The sequence below is a fragment of the Phyllostomus hastatus genome, unplaced genomic scaffold (genome assembly GCF_019186645.2).
Source record: "Phyllostomus hastatus isolate PE091 unplaced genomic scaffold, TTU_PhHast_1.1 phas_contig_29, whole genome shotgun sequence".
NCBI lineage: Eukaryota > Metazoa > Chordata > Mammalia > Chiroptera > Phyllostomidae > Phyllostomus > Phyllostomus hastatus.
The window spans coordinates 5,363,594-5,377,224 of NW_025333835.1; the positions used below are offsets into that span (position 1 = coordinate 5,363,594).

At 39.4% G+C, this 13,631-nt stretch overlaps 1 protein-coding gene across 4 annotated transcripts in view; it reads left to right on the plus strand.

The window, feature by feature from the left end:
• The window catches only part of VWA8 (von Willebrand factor A domain containing 8), a 421,660-nt gene that overhangs the window by 144,321 nt on the left and 263,708 nt on the right, over nt 1–13,631 (plus strand). For all 4 annotated transcript variants that reach the window (XM_045839249.1, XM_045839250.1, XM_045839252.1 and 1 more), the window contains exons 15-16: nt 2,947–3,115; nt 8,700–8,777. In XM_045839249.1, the coding sequence (XP_045695205.1) occupies nt 2,947–3,115; nt 8,700–8,777 (247 nt within the window). The remainder of the gene's footprint in view (nt 1–2,946; nt 3,116–8,699; nt 8,778–13,631) is intronic.

The following is a 13,631-nucleotide window of genomic DNA, read 5'->3' on the forward strand; positions in this document are numbered from 1 at the left end:
CACCAGGGAATTATAGCTCTCCATGTGAGAGACTGGTGAAAAGGAAAGGAATTATTTATTCAAAGGTTATACAGACTTAAGAGTAGTGACTTAGTGTCTTCATTAAAATCCCAAAGTACCTTAAAACACCCACAGACACACTCAGTTCTTCCTTCCCCACTTTGCCTGGTCTGAGGTATTGTATCTCAGGAAAAGAAATAGGAATCCGTGGCTCAGGTAGCCCTTTAGTTCCTAGCAATCCCTGTTAGGCTGGCCAGCCTCCCTCGGTTCTTAGCACCATCAGCTGTGTCACCACCGTGATCTCCAGTTAATCCAAAACCAAGTGGAACCTTCTTATGGCCCACCAGCATGAGTCCTTTCATCCTATTTTTTTCCCAGCAAGGTCTTTCCTGTTTACTAAGCCACGTGGCAAAAGGGAGCACCCCAAAGCTGATTTGTCCCCTCTTTTTCTTGGCAAAGCCACACAGTCCCTTGTTTTCATGGCTGCTGTGCCTGGGTCTAAATCCCAGTGCCAATATTCTCCTGCAGCCTCATTTCCGACTCCTCCCACAATTAGCTATACCTGCCAGCATTCCCGTATTTTTCCAGCTTTTCTGGACTGCCATAGTAAGTTTGGGCAGGCGTGGCCCCGTGGCATGGAGCCAATCATCTCCAAGCTCTCATGCAGGCACTGTTACCAGGGGAAGTTTCTTCCCAATTACATTCTGGGTGGAAGTCACTCCCATCTCCCTGACTCAAAGCATGGCCACAGGTATTTAACATATCCATGAAACCAATTAAAAGTTATAGATGTGTTAAATGACCATGCCTCAGGTTAGTTGCAAAACTGTCGCTATGCAGAACAACTCTCAATGGTCCTGCTCCATGTGTCCCATACCCCAGTTCAGACTTGTGGGGGTGAGGGCATCCTATATTTTTAAATATTTCCTGAACACCCTGAGTTCTGGACCCCATTACAAATCTCTATTTGAGAACCCTCCTGGCTACACCCTGTTGCAACAGGAACTGAAAATAATGCCTTCCTACCTAAAAGCAGAGTGGCTAGTCTAAATCTGGTCATGAAAGAAGGTGGGTTCTCTGAATAAAAAAGACAAAACCGATACATACAATAGTAAGTAATTAGACCCTTCATAGTTACAGAGTTTAAACTGGTCTTTCACCATAAAAATGTTTAGGGTCACTTTTCAAAATCAAAATATCCTTAAGGCTCTTTGTTTTGAGAATCAAACACAGAAACTTAGGCATAAAATCCTGGATCTACCCTTAATTCTGTTGAAAATTTACATGGCCTAATTTACTAGCAAAGAGATGCTAGAGTTTCTGGGGAGGTAGGAGGGAAAGCTCAGATCCTAACTATTTTCAAACATAAGAGTAAGAATAGTCCTAGCTGGGTAGCTCAGTTAGTTAGAACATTGTCCCAATATGCCAAGGTTGCGGGTTCCATCCTCAGGCATGGCACGTACGAGAAGCAACCAATGAATGCATAAGTGAGTGGAACAAATCAATTTCTCTGTCTCTGTCTCTGTCTCTGTCTCCGACTCTCTCTCTCACTTTCCTTCCAACCCCTGTCCCTTCCTCTCTCTCTCAAATAAACAAACGAAAGAGTTAGAGTAAAAGAATCCAGAGAAATCTGCCAGTCAAGGATCTGCCCAATGTCCAGTTATGGCTTACTACTGATGAATAATGAAAAATGAGAGATTATAAACTTTTTTAATGTTTAGTCACAATGAAAAATATTCAAAATGAAAAAACATTAAAGCATATATAAGTATAACTGAGACTAGGCCACTGCTCATTAGTGCTCCCCTGAGATAAGCAAAAGCCTCTTCCTGGCAAAATAAACTATTGGTAGTTCACTATTTTCTCAAGAAAATCTCACTCCCCTCTCCCACCCATGCTTTGTACAACAGCAGGAAGGGACACATTTAGCAATCTGTAGTATTCATACTCACCCTTTCCCCAGAGAAGTTTTTTGCATCAAAGGAAACAGTTCTATTTTGGTCCTTCCTGTGAGAAGTGCAGGCATGTATGTTGTCTGGTGTTTGGCCATCATACTATTTCTAACTACCACATCCATGGTATTCCTGGTGTTTTGCAACAAGAGAAGGAAAGTCTGTAACATTTCTGAAGCCATTTTTAATGGTATATTAGCCATGTGACTACCTGCAAAGAATGTAAAAACCCTCAGAAATGATCTAGGTGTATATGGTCTTGGGGATTGGGTCACAAAAGGGATTTTTTAGTCCCTCCTCCAAAAACTACTCAAGTCATTTCACAAACCTTGGGAAGTCTTGTGTTATTTCTCTATGTGTCCTAGAATATTTACATTTTCAATTGCCTAGCAGAGATTTATAGAGATTACTTCAAAAATCATAACATTTCCTATAAAATTACAAAAGAGTGAATTATATAAAAGTTTAACATTTTCTACCTTTTTAAGAACTTAGTATTCTTATTTCCAAACCAAATTTAAATTTAATCCAACCCCTGTGCTGCTTAAATTTTCTATTTATTGAGAAGTCTCCTTGAACTATTCTTCATTGTCTTTGTAAGATAGTGGGTTCCTTGTAAGATTTTGAGGAGATTTTGAATAAAGAAAAGGGACCTATGTACTAAATATGAATTGGATGGGATTCTGTTTCAAGGGACTGTGGGGAAAGTTTATTTTAGGCATAATAGCACATTCCAAATGAGTGGTTTGTGCCAGTGATGGAGTTTTACCAGTGGATATGGCACATCTTATATTAGCAGTAGGTGATTCTTTTGTTTGTTTGCTTTGTTTTAATATTAGAATTTTAGAATGTCTTGACTTTTTCCAGTCTGTTCTTTGCACAGTAGCTCTGAGTATATTAACTGCAGTATAGACTTACCATTGCCTAGACTTTAGCCACCATGATTTAATTTTTAATGTAAAAGGTTATGTTTTTAATTTTTTTCCTCTTTTAGATCCATTTTTCCTGTCCACCCCTCCTTCAGAATCATCGCGCTGGCAGAGCCCCCTGTGATTGGAAGCACAACACAGCAGTGGCTGGGGCCAGAATTCTTGACCATGTTCTTTTTCCATTACATGAAACCACTTGTCAAAAGTGAAGAAATCCAAGTGATTAAGGAAATGGTAAGAGTGAGGCCAGCTCCAGCCTGAGCCTTCAGTTTTTCTCTTTTTGAGATACTCTGACTCCTACTAAAACAAAATTGGACATTTTTAGCTTTTTCTCCTCACTGACTTCTATATTTCCTCATATAATGGTTCTGAAACGTGACCATTTTACAGAACCATCCGGAGAAGTTGGTAAAAATGCAGGTTGCTGAGTCAGTTGGTCTGGGATACGGTGCGTGGGGATCTGCATTTCTAAAGCTTTTAGGTGGTGCTGATGTTGCTACTGCTGGTCTCTCGACCCCACTTTGGGTACCAGAGATGTAGGGTGTCTTTCCTCTTTCCTTGTGTGGAGGCAGTTTTCGGATTCCTTTTCTTTTCATATTCAGCCAAAGTGACTATTTTAAGTTCCTACTGTAAATGGAAATTAAGTATATATTAGTTGCTTAGATTCTGTAGAAAATACTAAGGAGTCCTGGTCCCCTCATGACTGTAATAAGAGGTCTGTCTGGAAAGAGTCCAGCTATTGTTAATACAATGAGAACAGTTTGCACAACATCGACATAACCTGGCAGCCAAAGAGAGTGGCATGTGTTAACAATGGCAACTTCACTGTACTAGTCAGTGGGGGCAGTAGACACCATTGAGTGAACATGTGTGCTATGGCCGTATTATTTGAAATGAATGAGTGAGTAGAGCAACTAATTTGCATTCAATTTTGCGTTAAGCTTGAATATTTCTCCACGGAAACTATTCTGATGATTCAGAAGGCTGCGGCTATGGGCAACTGGTGATTGGCAGCTTCATCATGACAAAACTGCTCACTCGTGTGCCATGTCTCATGCAGAAGCTTTTGGCCAAACATCGAATCACCCAGGTGACTCAGCCCCCCTACAGCCCAGATTTGATGTTGTGCAACTTCTGGCTTTTCCCCAAACTAAAATCATCTTTGAAAGGGAAGAGATTTCAGACTGTGAGATTCAGGAAAATACAAACGGGCAGCTGATGGTAATTAGGGGAACTGTGTGAGGTCCCCTCCTTTGAAGGGGACTGAGGCATCATTGTCCTATGTACATGTTTCATGTATCTTGTGTCTTCTTCAATAAATACATCTATGTTTCATATTACATGGCTGGGTACCTTCTGGACAGACCTCATATATCCTATCCTATACTTACCTGATTAGGTGTCTGTTGGCTTGAAATATATGTAATCCATTACTTTGTGTCTATCTTAAGTGGCATTGTGGTTAGCATTTTCTAAAACTGTACTATTTTATATATTAGCACTGGCCATAAAATTTTAAAATTTAGTTTCTCAGTTGTATTTCAAGTAATCAATAGCTACATGGGTGCTTTGGCTAATGTATTAGAAAGCATAGGTAACAAACATTTCCATCTTCATAGAAAGTTCTACCAGATGGTGTTATTAGAGATCACAAGTAGTAATCTTACATCTGTGTCTATTAAGTTACATAAAAAATTAGCACTCATCATTTTTAAAATTCCAGAATGAACTTTTTAAGTCTTGTGAGCATGGTTGAGGATAAGGGCATAGGTTTTAAAGACAAACAATTTACCTTTAAGTGCCAAGTTTACTACTTATTAGCCTGCATATCTTGGATAAATTACTCAACCCTACTTACCCTACTTACATCACAGGACTGATTTAAAGAATAAATAAGATAAAGTATGTACTGAATAGAATTTAGAATTTTAAAAAGTTTCAATCACTTAAATGACCAAAGAAACCCAGAACAGTTGGCTTCTGAAATGGCCACATTCTACTAGTCACTGAGTCATTGTTCTAACGTCCCTTCCTGACCTTTTAAATTAAAATTTTAAATTTATTATTGTCTAAGTAAAATTTTCTTATAATCAATTAAATATTTAATTAGATTAAATTTGTTATAGTTAAGGCAATCAATGTGTGTTATGTGGGCAATTACTCTTTAGAGTTCATTGAGAAACTGATCATGTTGCTTAGGTATGCAGCATGAAAAAATGGACAGCTTGAGCATCCATTCTTTATATAAGGATACCCTATGTGACTTAGTAGTCTTGCTGTAAGATTACTACTAAATGAATGAGTTTGGGTTCAGTAAGAAAGGGCCTAAATTAGATAGGGCCTAAAAAATTATGTTGAAGCTAACAAAAAAGGAAATGATAATATATGAAAAATTTTACAACAAATATAATATTTATTTTTTAAAATACATTTTATTGATTATGCTATTACAGTTGTCCCATTTTCCCCCTTCACTCCCTTCTGCCCTGCACACCCCCTCCCACCCACATTCCCTTCCCTTTAGTTCATGTCTATGGATCATACATATAAGTTCTTTGGCTTCTACATTTCCTATACTATTCTTACCCTCCCCCTGTCTATTTTCTACCTACCATCTATGCTACTTATTTTTTGTACCTTTTCCCCTTCTCTCCTTCTCCCACTCCCCTGTTGCTAACCTTCCATGTGATCTCCATTTCTGTGGTTCTGTTCCTGTCCTAGTTGTTTGCTTAGTTTGTTTTTGTTTTTGTTTTAGGTGTGGTTGTTCATAATTGTGAGTTTGCTATCATTTTACTGTGCATATTTTTTTATCTTCTTTTTTCTTAGATAAGTCCCTTAAACATTTCATATAATGAGGGCTTGGTGATGATGAACTCCTTTCACTTGACCTTTTCTAGAAGTAGTTTATCTGCCCTTTCATTCTAAATGAAAACTTTGCTGGATAGAGCAATCTGGGATGTAGGTCCTTGCCATTCATGACTTCAAATACTTCTTTCCAGCCCCTTCTTGCCTGTTAGGTCTCTTCTGAGAAATTAGCTGACAGTCTTATGGGCACTCCTTTGTAGGTAACTGTCTTCATTTCTCTTGCTGCTTCTAGGATTCTCTCCTTCATTTTTAATGTTGGGTAATGTAATTATGATGTGCCTTGGTGTGTTCCTCCTTGGGTACAACTTCTTTGGGACTCTCTGAGCTTGCTGGACTTCCTAGAAGTCTATTTCCTTTGCCAGATTGGGGAAGTTCTCCTTTATTATTTGTTCAAGTAAGTTTTCCACTTGTTACTCTTCCTCTTCTTCTTCTGGTACCCCTATGATTCAGATGTTGGAATGTTTAAAGATGTCCTGGAGGTTCCTAAGCCTCTCCTCATTTTTTTGAATTCTTGTTTCTTCCTTCTTTTGTGTTTGGTTGTTTGTTTCTTTCTTCCTTCTGGTCCACACCATTGATTTGAGTCTCAGTTTCCTTCCCATCACTGTTGGTTCCCTGTGCATTTTCCTTTATTTCAGTTAGTGTAGCCTTCATTTGTTCAACTAATTTGTGACCAAATTCAACCAATTCTGTGAGCATCCTGATTCCCAGTGCTTTGAACTGTGCATCTGATAGGTTGGCTGTCTCTTCATTGCTTAGTTGTATTTTTTCTGGAGCTTTGATCTGTTCTTTTGTTTGGGCCATTTTTTTTTCTCTTGACATGCCTGTTATATGGTGAGGGGCAGAGCCTTAGGTGTTCACCCAGGCGGTGTAACCCCTTTTCTCTGGATTGTGACACTGTATGTGGGGGAGGGGTCTGAGAGGGAACAATAGCACTTTCTCAGCTCTCTGCCAGATATCAGTTACTTCCTCTACTTCCCAGAAGCAAATTGGGCCCTTCTGGTGCTGATTCCCAGGTGAGTGGGTTTGTGTATGTTCTAGGACTCTGTGGGTCTCTCCAATGAACTCTCCTGTGAGGCTGGGAATTTCTCCCACTGCCACCTCAACCTCCACAGGTGCTTTCAATCAGTGGTTTTGTTACCAAACAGACCAGGGCCAAAGTGGGGGAGCAATTATTGGCCCACACAGGGACAACAAAAACTATTACAGAACAGGGCCATGGGGGTACGATATACTATTAATGATAGGACCTCCCAGTAGTTTGGCTTGTCTGCCGCCATAGGAAAGATGTCTTTCAATGCCAGAGATTTGTGAAAAGGAAAGGAAATATTTATTTAAAGCTATACAGACTTAATGTAGTAACCTAATGTTTCCGTTAAAATATCAAAGTCTTTTAGGATACCCACAGATGCACAAAGCCCTTCCTTCTTTCTCTGCCCTAATTTGGGGTATCGTATCTCATGAAAAGAAGTAGATTCAGGCTCCTGATGCCATCAGCTGTGTCATTGGCCAGGATCAAGCTGCGTGGTTCTCTGCAAAGCTGTGAGGGGGTCTCCATTCTGCCAAGACCGCGTGGTTCTCTCCTCAGTGGCTGCGAGGAGGGGGGGTCACTACTCTGCCAAAGCCAAGTGGTAGTTCTCTGTTAAAGTCGCATGGTGATTCTCCCTCACAGGGCTGTGGGGGTCCCCACTCTGGCCAAAGCCACATGATTCTCCTTTCTATTGCCACATCCACATGGCTCTCTCCCTTTGCATGACTACTGAGTCTCGGTTTAAATCCCTGCGCCAATCTTCCTCTGCAGCCCCATTTCCGACTCTTCCCACAATTAGCTACACTTTCTAGCACTCCCATATCCTTCCAGCTTTACTGGGCTGCCATAGTGAGTCTGGGCAGGGGTGGCCCCATGGCATGGAGCCAGTCATCTCCAAGCCCTCACACAGGTGCTATAACCAGGGGGAGTTACCTCCCAGTTACATCTTGGGTAGAAGTCACTCCCTTCTACCTGGCTCAAAGCATGGCCACAGCTATTTAACATATCTATGCAACCAGTTAAAGGTTATAGATATGTTAAATGACCATGCCAGAGGTTAGCTGTAAAGCTGTTGCTGTACAAAACAGCCCTGCATGTTCTTGTTCCATGTGTTCCTTTCCCCAACTCACACCTGTGGGAGGAAGGGGTGAGAACATCCCAATATTTCCTGGACACCTTGAGTTCTGGACCCCATTCCAAATCCCTGTTTGAGGCCCCCCTCTTGGCTGCACCCTGTTACAGTTTGAGCCTTTATTTCCCTGGGCTGGGGCCCTAGGTTGTGCAGTCTATCCTGCACCCCAGTTGTTTTTCTTGGTTTCTCTGTGCATGACTATGGGACTGCCTAGTCCACAATACACCACCTCACTGGGTCCACCCTCTGTCGTTGCCATGAGTTTTCTCTGCCTGGCTGCTGGTCTCTGCCCCTCGTACCAGTTTGGATGAATATGTCTTCTTTAACTCCTTGGGTGTTGGACTTCCATAGAGTTTGATTTTCTGTCAGTTTTGGTTGTTTTTTGTTTTTAAATTGGTGTCCTTCTTTTGGTTGTGCAAGGAGGCACAGTATGTCTACCTACACCTCCATCTTGGCCAGAAGTCAAATATATGAAAGTTTTTTATAGACATATTATATGGCAGTCTCTGAGTTAGATGCTCCTTTCAGTTTTAGCTGGTGATAGAATTGTAAATAGTAAGAGTAGCTTGGTTTTAATTATCTGATTCTTAAAGAGAAAGGGGAATGGTTGGGTGTAACCTTTTCTGAGAAGATGAATAAATAAAGTTTCTGTGAATTAAACATGTAAGCTGTAATTACAGTCTTTCTAAAAATATAATTCTAGTATTATTTGTTAAGGAGCTATGATTTTTGATTCATTGATCAGATATTCCAATTGATTCTTTCTGTCTTTCCTCAATTCTCTCATAAAATAGGTCCCAAATATGCCTCAGGAAGCTTTGGACAAATTGTTATCATTTACACACAAACTCAGGGAGACACAGGATCCAACGGTAAGTCTGGATTTTCTATGGTTGACAGGCTGCTGCTTTTTGTTTGTAGAGTTCAGTGCTTTAACATCTGTTTTTTAACCTGATATTTTTATGCCTGTGTCATGCTTTGTCCTATGAATATGTTTTACTCTTTTAATAATTTTAACATTTCTTCTAGTTCCTCATGGCTGATATCATAGGAAAAAACTTTAGCTGTAGAGGTGTACCATATTTTGCTGTGTACAAAATATGTATGTGTGTATGCTGTGTACAAAATATGTAGTGTGTATGTACTTTTTTCCCCAAATTTTTTAGGGAAAAATAAGGATGCACATTATACATGGGTAGTACTTATTCTCATGTATAATTTGGAAAACATGGGTGCATATTATACATGGGAGGCATTATACATGGCAAAATACGGTACTTGGTACTCCTGGGGTTCGGCTTTGCTCCTTCTGTCTCCTGTACTGAACAATCTCATCTCTTATGACTTTAAGTACCACCTCTACAATAATGCCTATGTCTTTATCTTCAGCTTCTAACTTCTCTTTTCTGATTGATTCTTTATTTCTAATTATATTTCCATGCTGGGATAGTATGTTGGAAAGGTCTAGGGCTGTCACTGTCTAACTCTGAGTCCCAGTGTTCTCATCTGTAAAATGGGGACAGTGCCATGTATCTCGTAGGGAGGTTGTGATGATGGGAGGTTGTGATTAAACAATCTTTCACCTTTAAATCTACCTACTCCTTATTTGATTTCTGGACTTTGTTAATAACTTGTCTACTAAATCATCTAAATTAGAAACCTTAACATCATTGTTGATTCCTTGCTTTCCCAGTATTTCTACTTAATTTGAAAGCAAATCTCATTAATTTAGTATCTTGATGTCTATTCTGTGCTCTTATCTATTGTCAGTTGTTATCCTAGTATTGGATTTCATAATCTTTCACCTAGAATGTTGTTACTTTCTCATGTCTGCCCTTTTCACCAATAATCCATTCCTCTTGTGGCCCTCTATTACTTTCCTGTGCTGTTATTACACATCACCATAAATTGGTGGTTTATGACCAAAAAACCCCGTTATTTTCTCACAGTTCCGGACACCAAAAGTTTGAAATGAAGCTAAAATCAAGGTGTCAGCAGAATCACATTCCCTTGGAAGCTCAAAGGAAGACTGTCTCTTCCAGTTTCTGGTGGCTGGTGGCATTCCTTGACTCATGGCCTTGTCACTTCAGTCTCTGCCTCCATCTTCACATCACCTTCTGTCTGTGTCTGTGTCAGATCTTTTTCTGCTTCCCTTTCATAAGGATACATGATTTCATTTAGTAGCCATCCAGGTAATTCAGGATAATGTCCACATCTCAAAAATCTTTAACGCTGTCTACAGAGTTAGCTTTGCCAAGTACGGTAAAATTTACAGGTTTCAGGGATTAGGATGTGAACATCTTTGCGGGGAGGACTATTTTCTAGCTGTCACAGGAGACCTCATCTCCAACTGCTTTCCCCTTACTCATTCTTTTCAGCTACACCATTCTCCTTGTTGGTCCTTGAGCAAATAGCGCCCTTGCCACTTGGTGTCTCCTCTGCCTCAGGTGCTCGCTCCTTCAAGGTAGCTACAGGTTTGCTCCCTCATCCCGTTTGGATTTGCTCAGATGTCTTCTTTTCAGTGAAGGCTTCCTGAAGCACTCTATTTAAAATCACATATCCTCCCCATTTTATTCTTTTCTCTCTCTCTTTTAAGGTTTTTCATAGGGTTTATTACCCTTTGATATAATATGTTTTACTCATTATTTCAATGAAGTGAAAAAACATCAATGTGTGAGAGAAACATCGGTCAGTTGCCTCTTGTACATCCCCAGCTGGGGACTAGGCCTGCAACCCTGGCTTGTGTCCTGACCAGGAATCAAACTGGTGACCTTTCTGTTTGTGAGACGATGCCATGTCAGCCAGGGCTGTTTTACTCATTTTTTTTTTTTATTGTCTGTTTCCCTTCATTCAGATTTTAGTTCTGGGATGGTAAGTTTTTATTTATTTTGCTCCCTGCTGTATTCCCAGCATCTGGAACTTTGCCTACTACATAGGAGATGTTCAATAAATATCTGTTAAATGAATGAATAAATGAATGACTCTTTCATTTGTCCCAGGAATGGTCTTTCCCTAATTTATTTCCTAAGTTCTTCCCCTTATTTACAGCTCTTAAGAGTTGGATTCTCTTTGTCTGAAGTCTGAAGGACAACCTGTTCGGCACGCCTGCAAGTTCCATCTCACTGTGACTGATTTCCCAGCCTCATTTCCTACAGCCTTTCTTGAAGCACCCTCAGCTCTTCCACAGGTCATGTCTTGCTGTTTTCTAAGCCCAGCACTTAACCCAGATGTCTCTGCCTTAGATAATGCCTGGAATGTGCTTTTTCTCTGTCCACTTGCAGTCAGGTTCCCTGTTCTATCAGGTGTCTCTCAGCCCCCTTAGGCAGAAGTAACCTCTATATCCAATCTTCTTTTATGACATTTGGCATATGCTTCTTATATTGACCTGTTGCAGTTGTATCACAGTGTATTTTTATCTCTGCAATTAGAATTTGAACCCCTTGAGGACAGGTCTTTTGCATTCTTTTATTATCATTTCCCAGTCTGGTGCCTGGCACATAGTAGATGCTTAAATGTTTGATGAATGTATGAATAAATTGATTAATTAATCGATTGTCTCTAGAGTTTTATCTCCTGGAAAACATGTTACATTTTGGAAAAAGAAAATAATTCTTTAAGAGGAATAAGAGAAAAATTATTTTTTATAATTTTTATCAGAATCTTTATATCTTTAAGCTGAAGTACTATTATTAATCATGCTAATGAAAAATCCTTAACATGTGCTCTTAAACTGCACAGCCATAGTAGCTAAGGGAATGGGCTCACATTCTAACTTGTTTTTTTGCAAGATAAAACTGCAGTTGAAAATTTGATATTGTAAATATTAAATATATTTTTCAATTAAAGTATACTCTCAATTTTTAATAGCTAATGTGAGAGCAGAGATAACCAAACCCTTTATTCAGCACTACAATGGCTGAATGTAAACCTTTGTTCTCATTTTTTTTAAACACTGGATATTATTGAAAAGCATTTTGGCTTTAACTGAGAGAGCTGGTATTTTTCAAAATCATGAGAAACCCTTACTGATCACTGGAATGAAATATGAAGCCTGAACTGTGTCACACTTGGAATGAGATTAAAATTTTGTACCGTAGAAAGTTACCGTGGGGTTTATAAGGACTCTTGTCATGAAAATCCTTCGGTTGGAGTCATCCATCAAACATTTTCCATGATTAAGGTAATCATGGTCCCAGGTATTAAGGATGAGAATTGCCAAGTCATACTTAACTGCTGATACTTTCAGTCATATTGTCTGAAATAATCTTGTCCTCAGTTCTTCCTTCTTTCTGATATCCATCAGTTGTCAAGCCCTTTGAAACATTTTTTGATCCCTTCCTTCTATTCTTTTTATGTTTTTTTTTTTTAGATTTTATTTATTTATTTTTTAGAGAGGGAAGGGAGGGAGAAAGAGAGAGAGAGAGAAACATCAATGTGTGGTTGCTGGGGGTCATGGCCTGCAACCCAGGCATGTGCCCTGACTGGGAATTGAACCTGCGACATTTTGGTTCGCAGCCTGCTCTCAATCCACTGAGCTGTGCCAGCCCGGGCCCTTCTATTCTTTTTGCTAATAAACTCACTGTAGAATTTTATCTTTTTGTAGGCTGATTTCCATCTCAATTCTGTCTGTCCTTCAACTACTTTACATACATCTGCCAGATTAATCTTTCTAAACTCATGTTACTTTGTTGCACATAAGAAAGTCCTATTGCCTTTAGGAGCCAGGCCAAACTCCTCAAAATGTCAGTCACGGGTCTTTGTTATTTGGGAGCAAAGTGCTCCAGGGCCTTCTAATACAGCTGGACTGGTTTCCTCATGTTTTGCATGTATTTCTGTTCCTTTTGCATTCATGCCTTTTGTTTGTAGCATTTCTCCTTCCCACTTGAACATTTCAAGCCCCTATGCAGTGGTCAAGTGCTCCACTTATTTTGGCATTGCTATTTTGAATTGCAATTTTTCTTTCTTATATTTAAATATTGTCTCCAGGCCTAGAACAGAAATTTGTGAGAAACAAGATGAAACAATGTTTGCTTAGAGGTGACTTCTTTGAAGCTTTGTGTTTTTTAATAGAAAAAAAAAAGATATGTTTAGAAGGTAGTCATGCTCTCAACCTAGTCCCCAGAGGGCTGTTTAACCCATGTTGTAGCTGAAATACAATGCTAATAACAGCAGAGCAGTGTTTCGTAGAGCTATGAAATACATGAGGAAGGAGAAATCAATTCACTCTTTCTTTTTGGGACATGTTGAGATGACCTTAAGTGAAATGTTGAAAACAAGCAAATGTGCAGTTTGTCTTTTTCACCTTCCAGTTGTCCATTTTAAGCCCTTTGTTAATGTCACAGAGTTCCCTTCTCAGTTCCCTCAGGTGTTCAGGGCCACTGTACTGCCTTCATCATTCTCTGTGACATTTCACTCAAGCCTGTTCTGCCCTCCCAAAAGGCCAATTGCTTCAAAGTTCTTCTTTCCTCTGGTTTTCAGTGAAAATCCTTTGTCTCCTAGTGTTACTGATCTAAGTTATTAATTAGGCCAGTAATAATCTGATTCATTAAATTCATGGGTTACATTCTCTTCTTCCATTAGATTTTTTTTTTATTTTGAAGAGGCTGACTTTTAACCATAATTACTAGTATTTGTTGCATTCCCATATGTGCCCTACACTGACCTACACTAAGTTCTTTAGAATAATTTTCTAATTTAATTGTCAAATGACCTTAAAATCAAGGCAT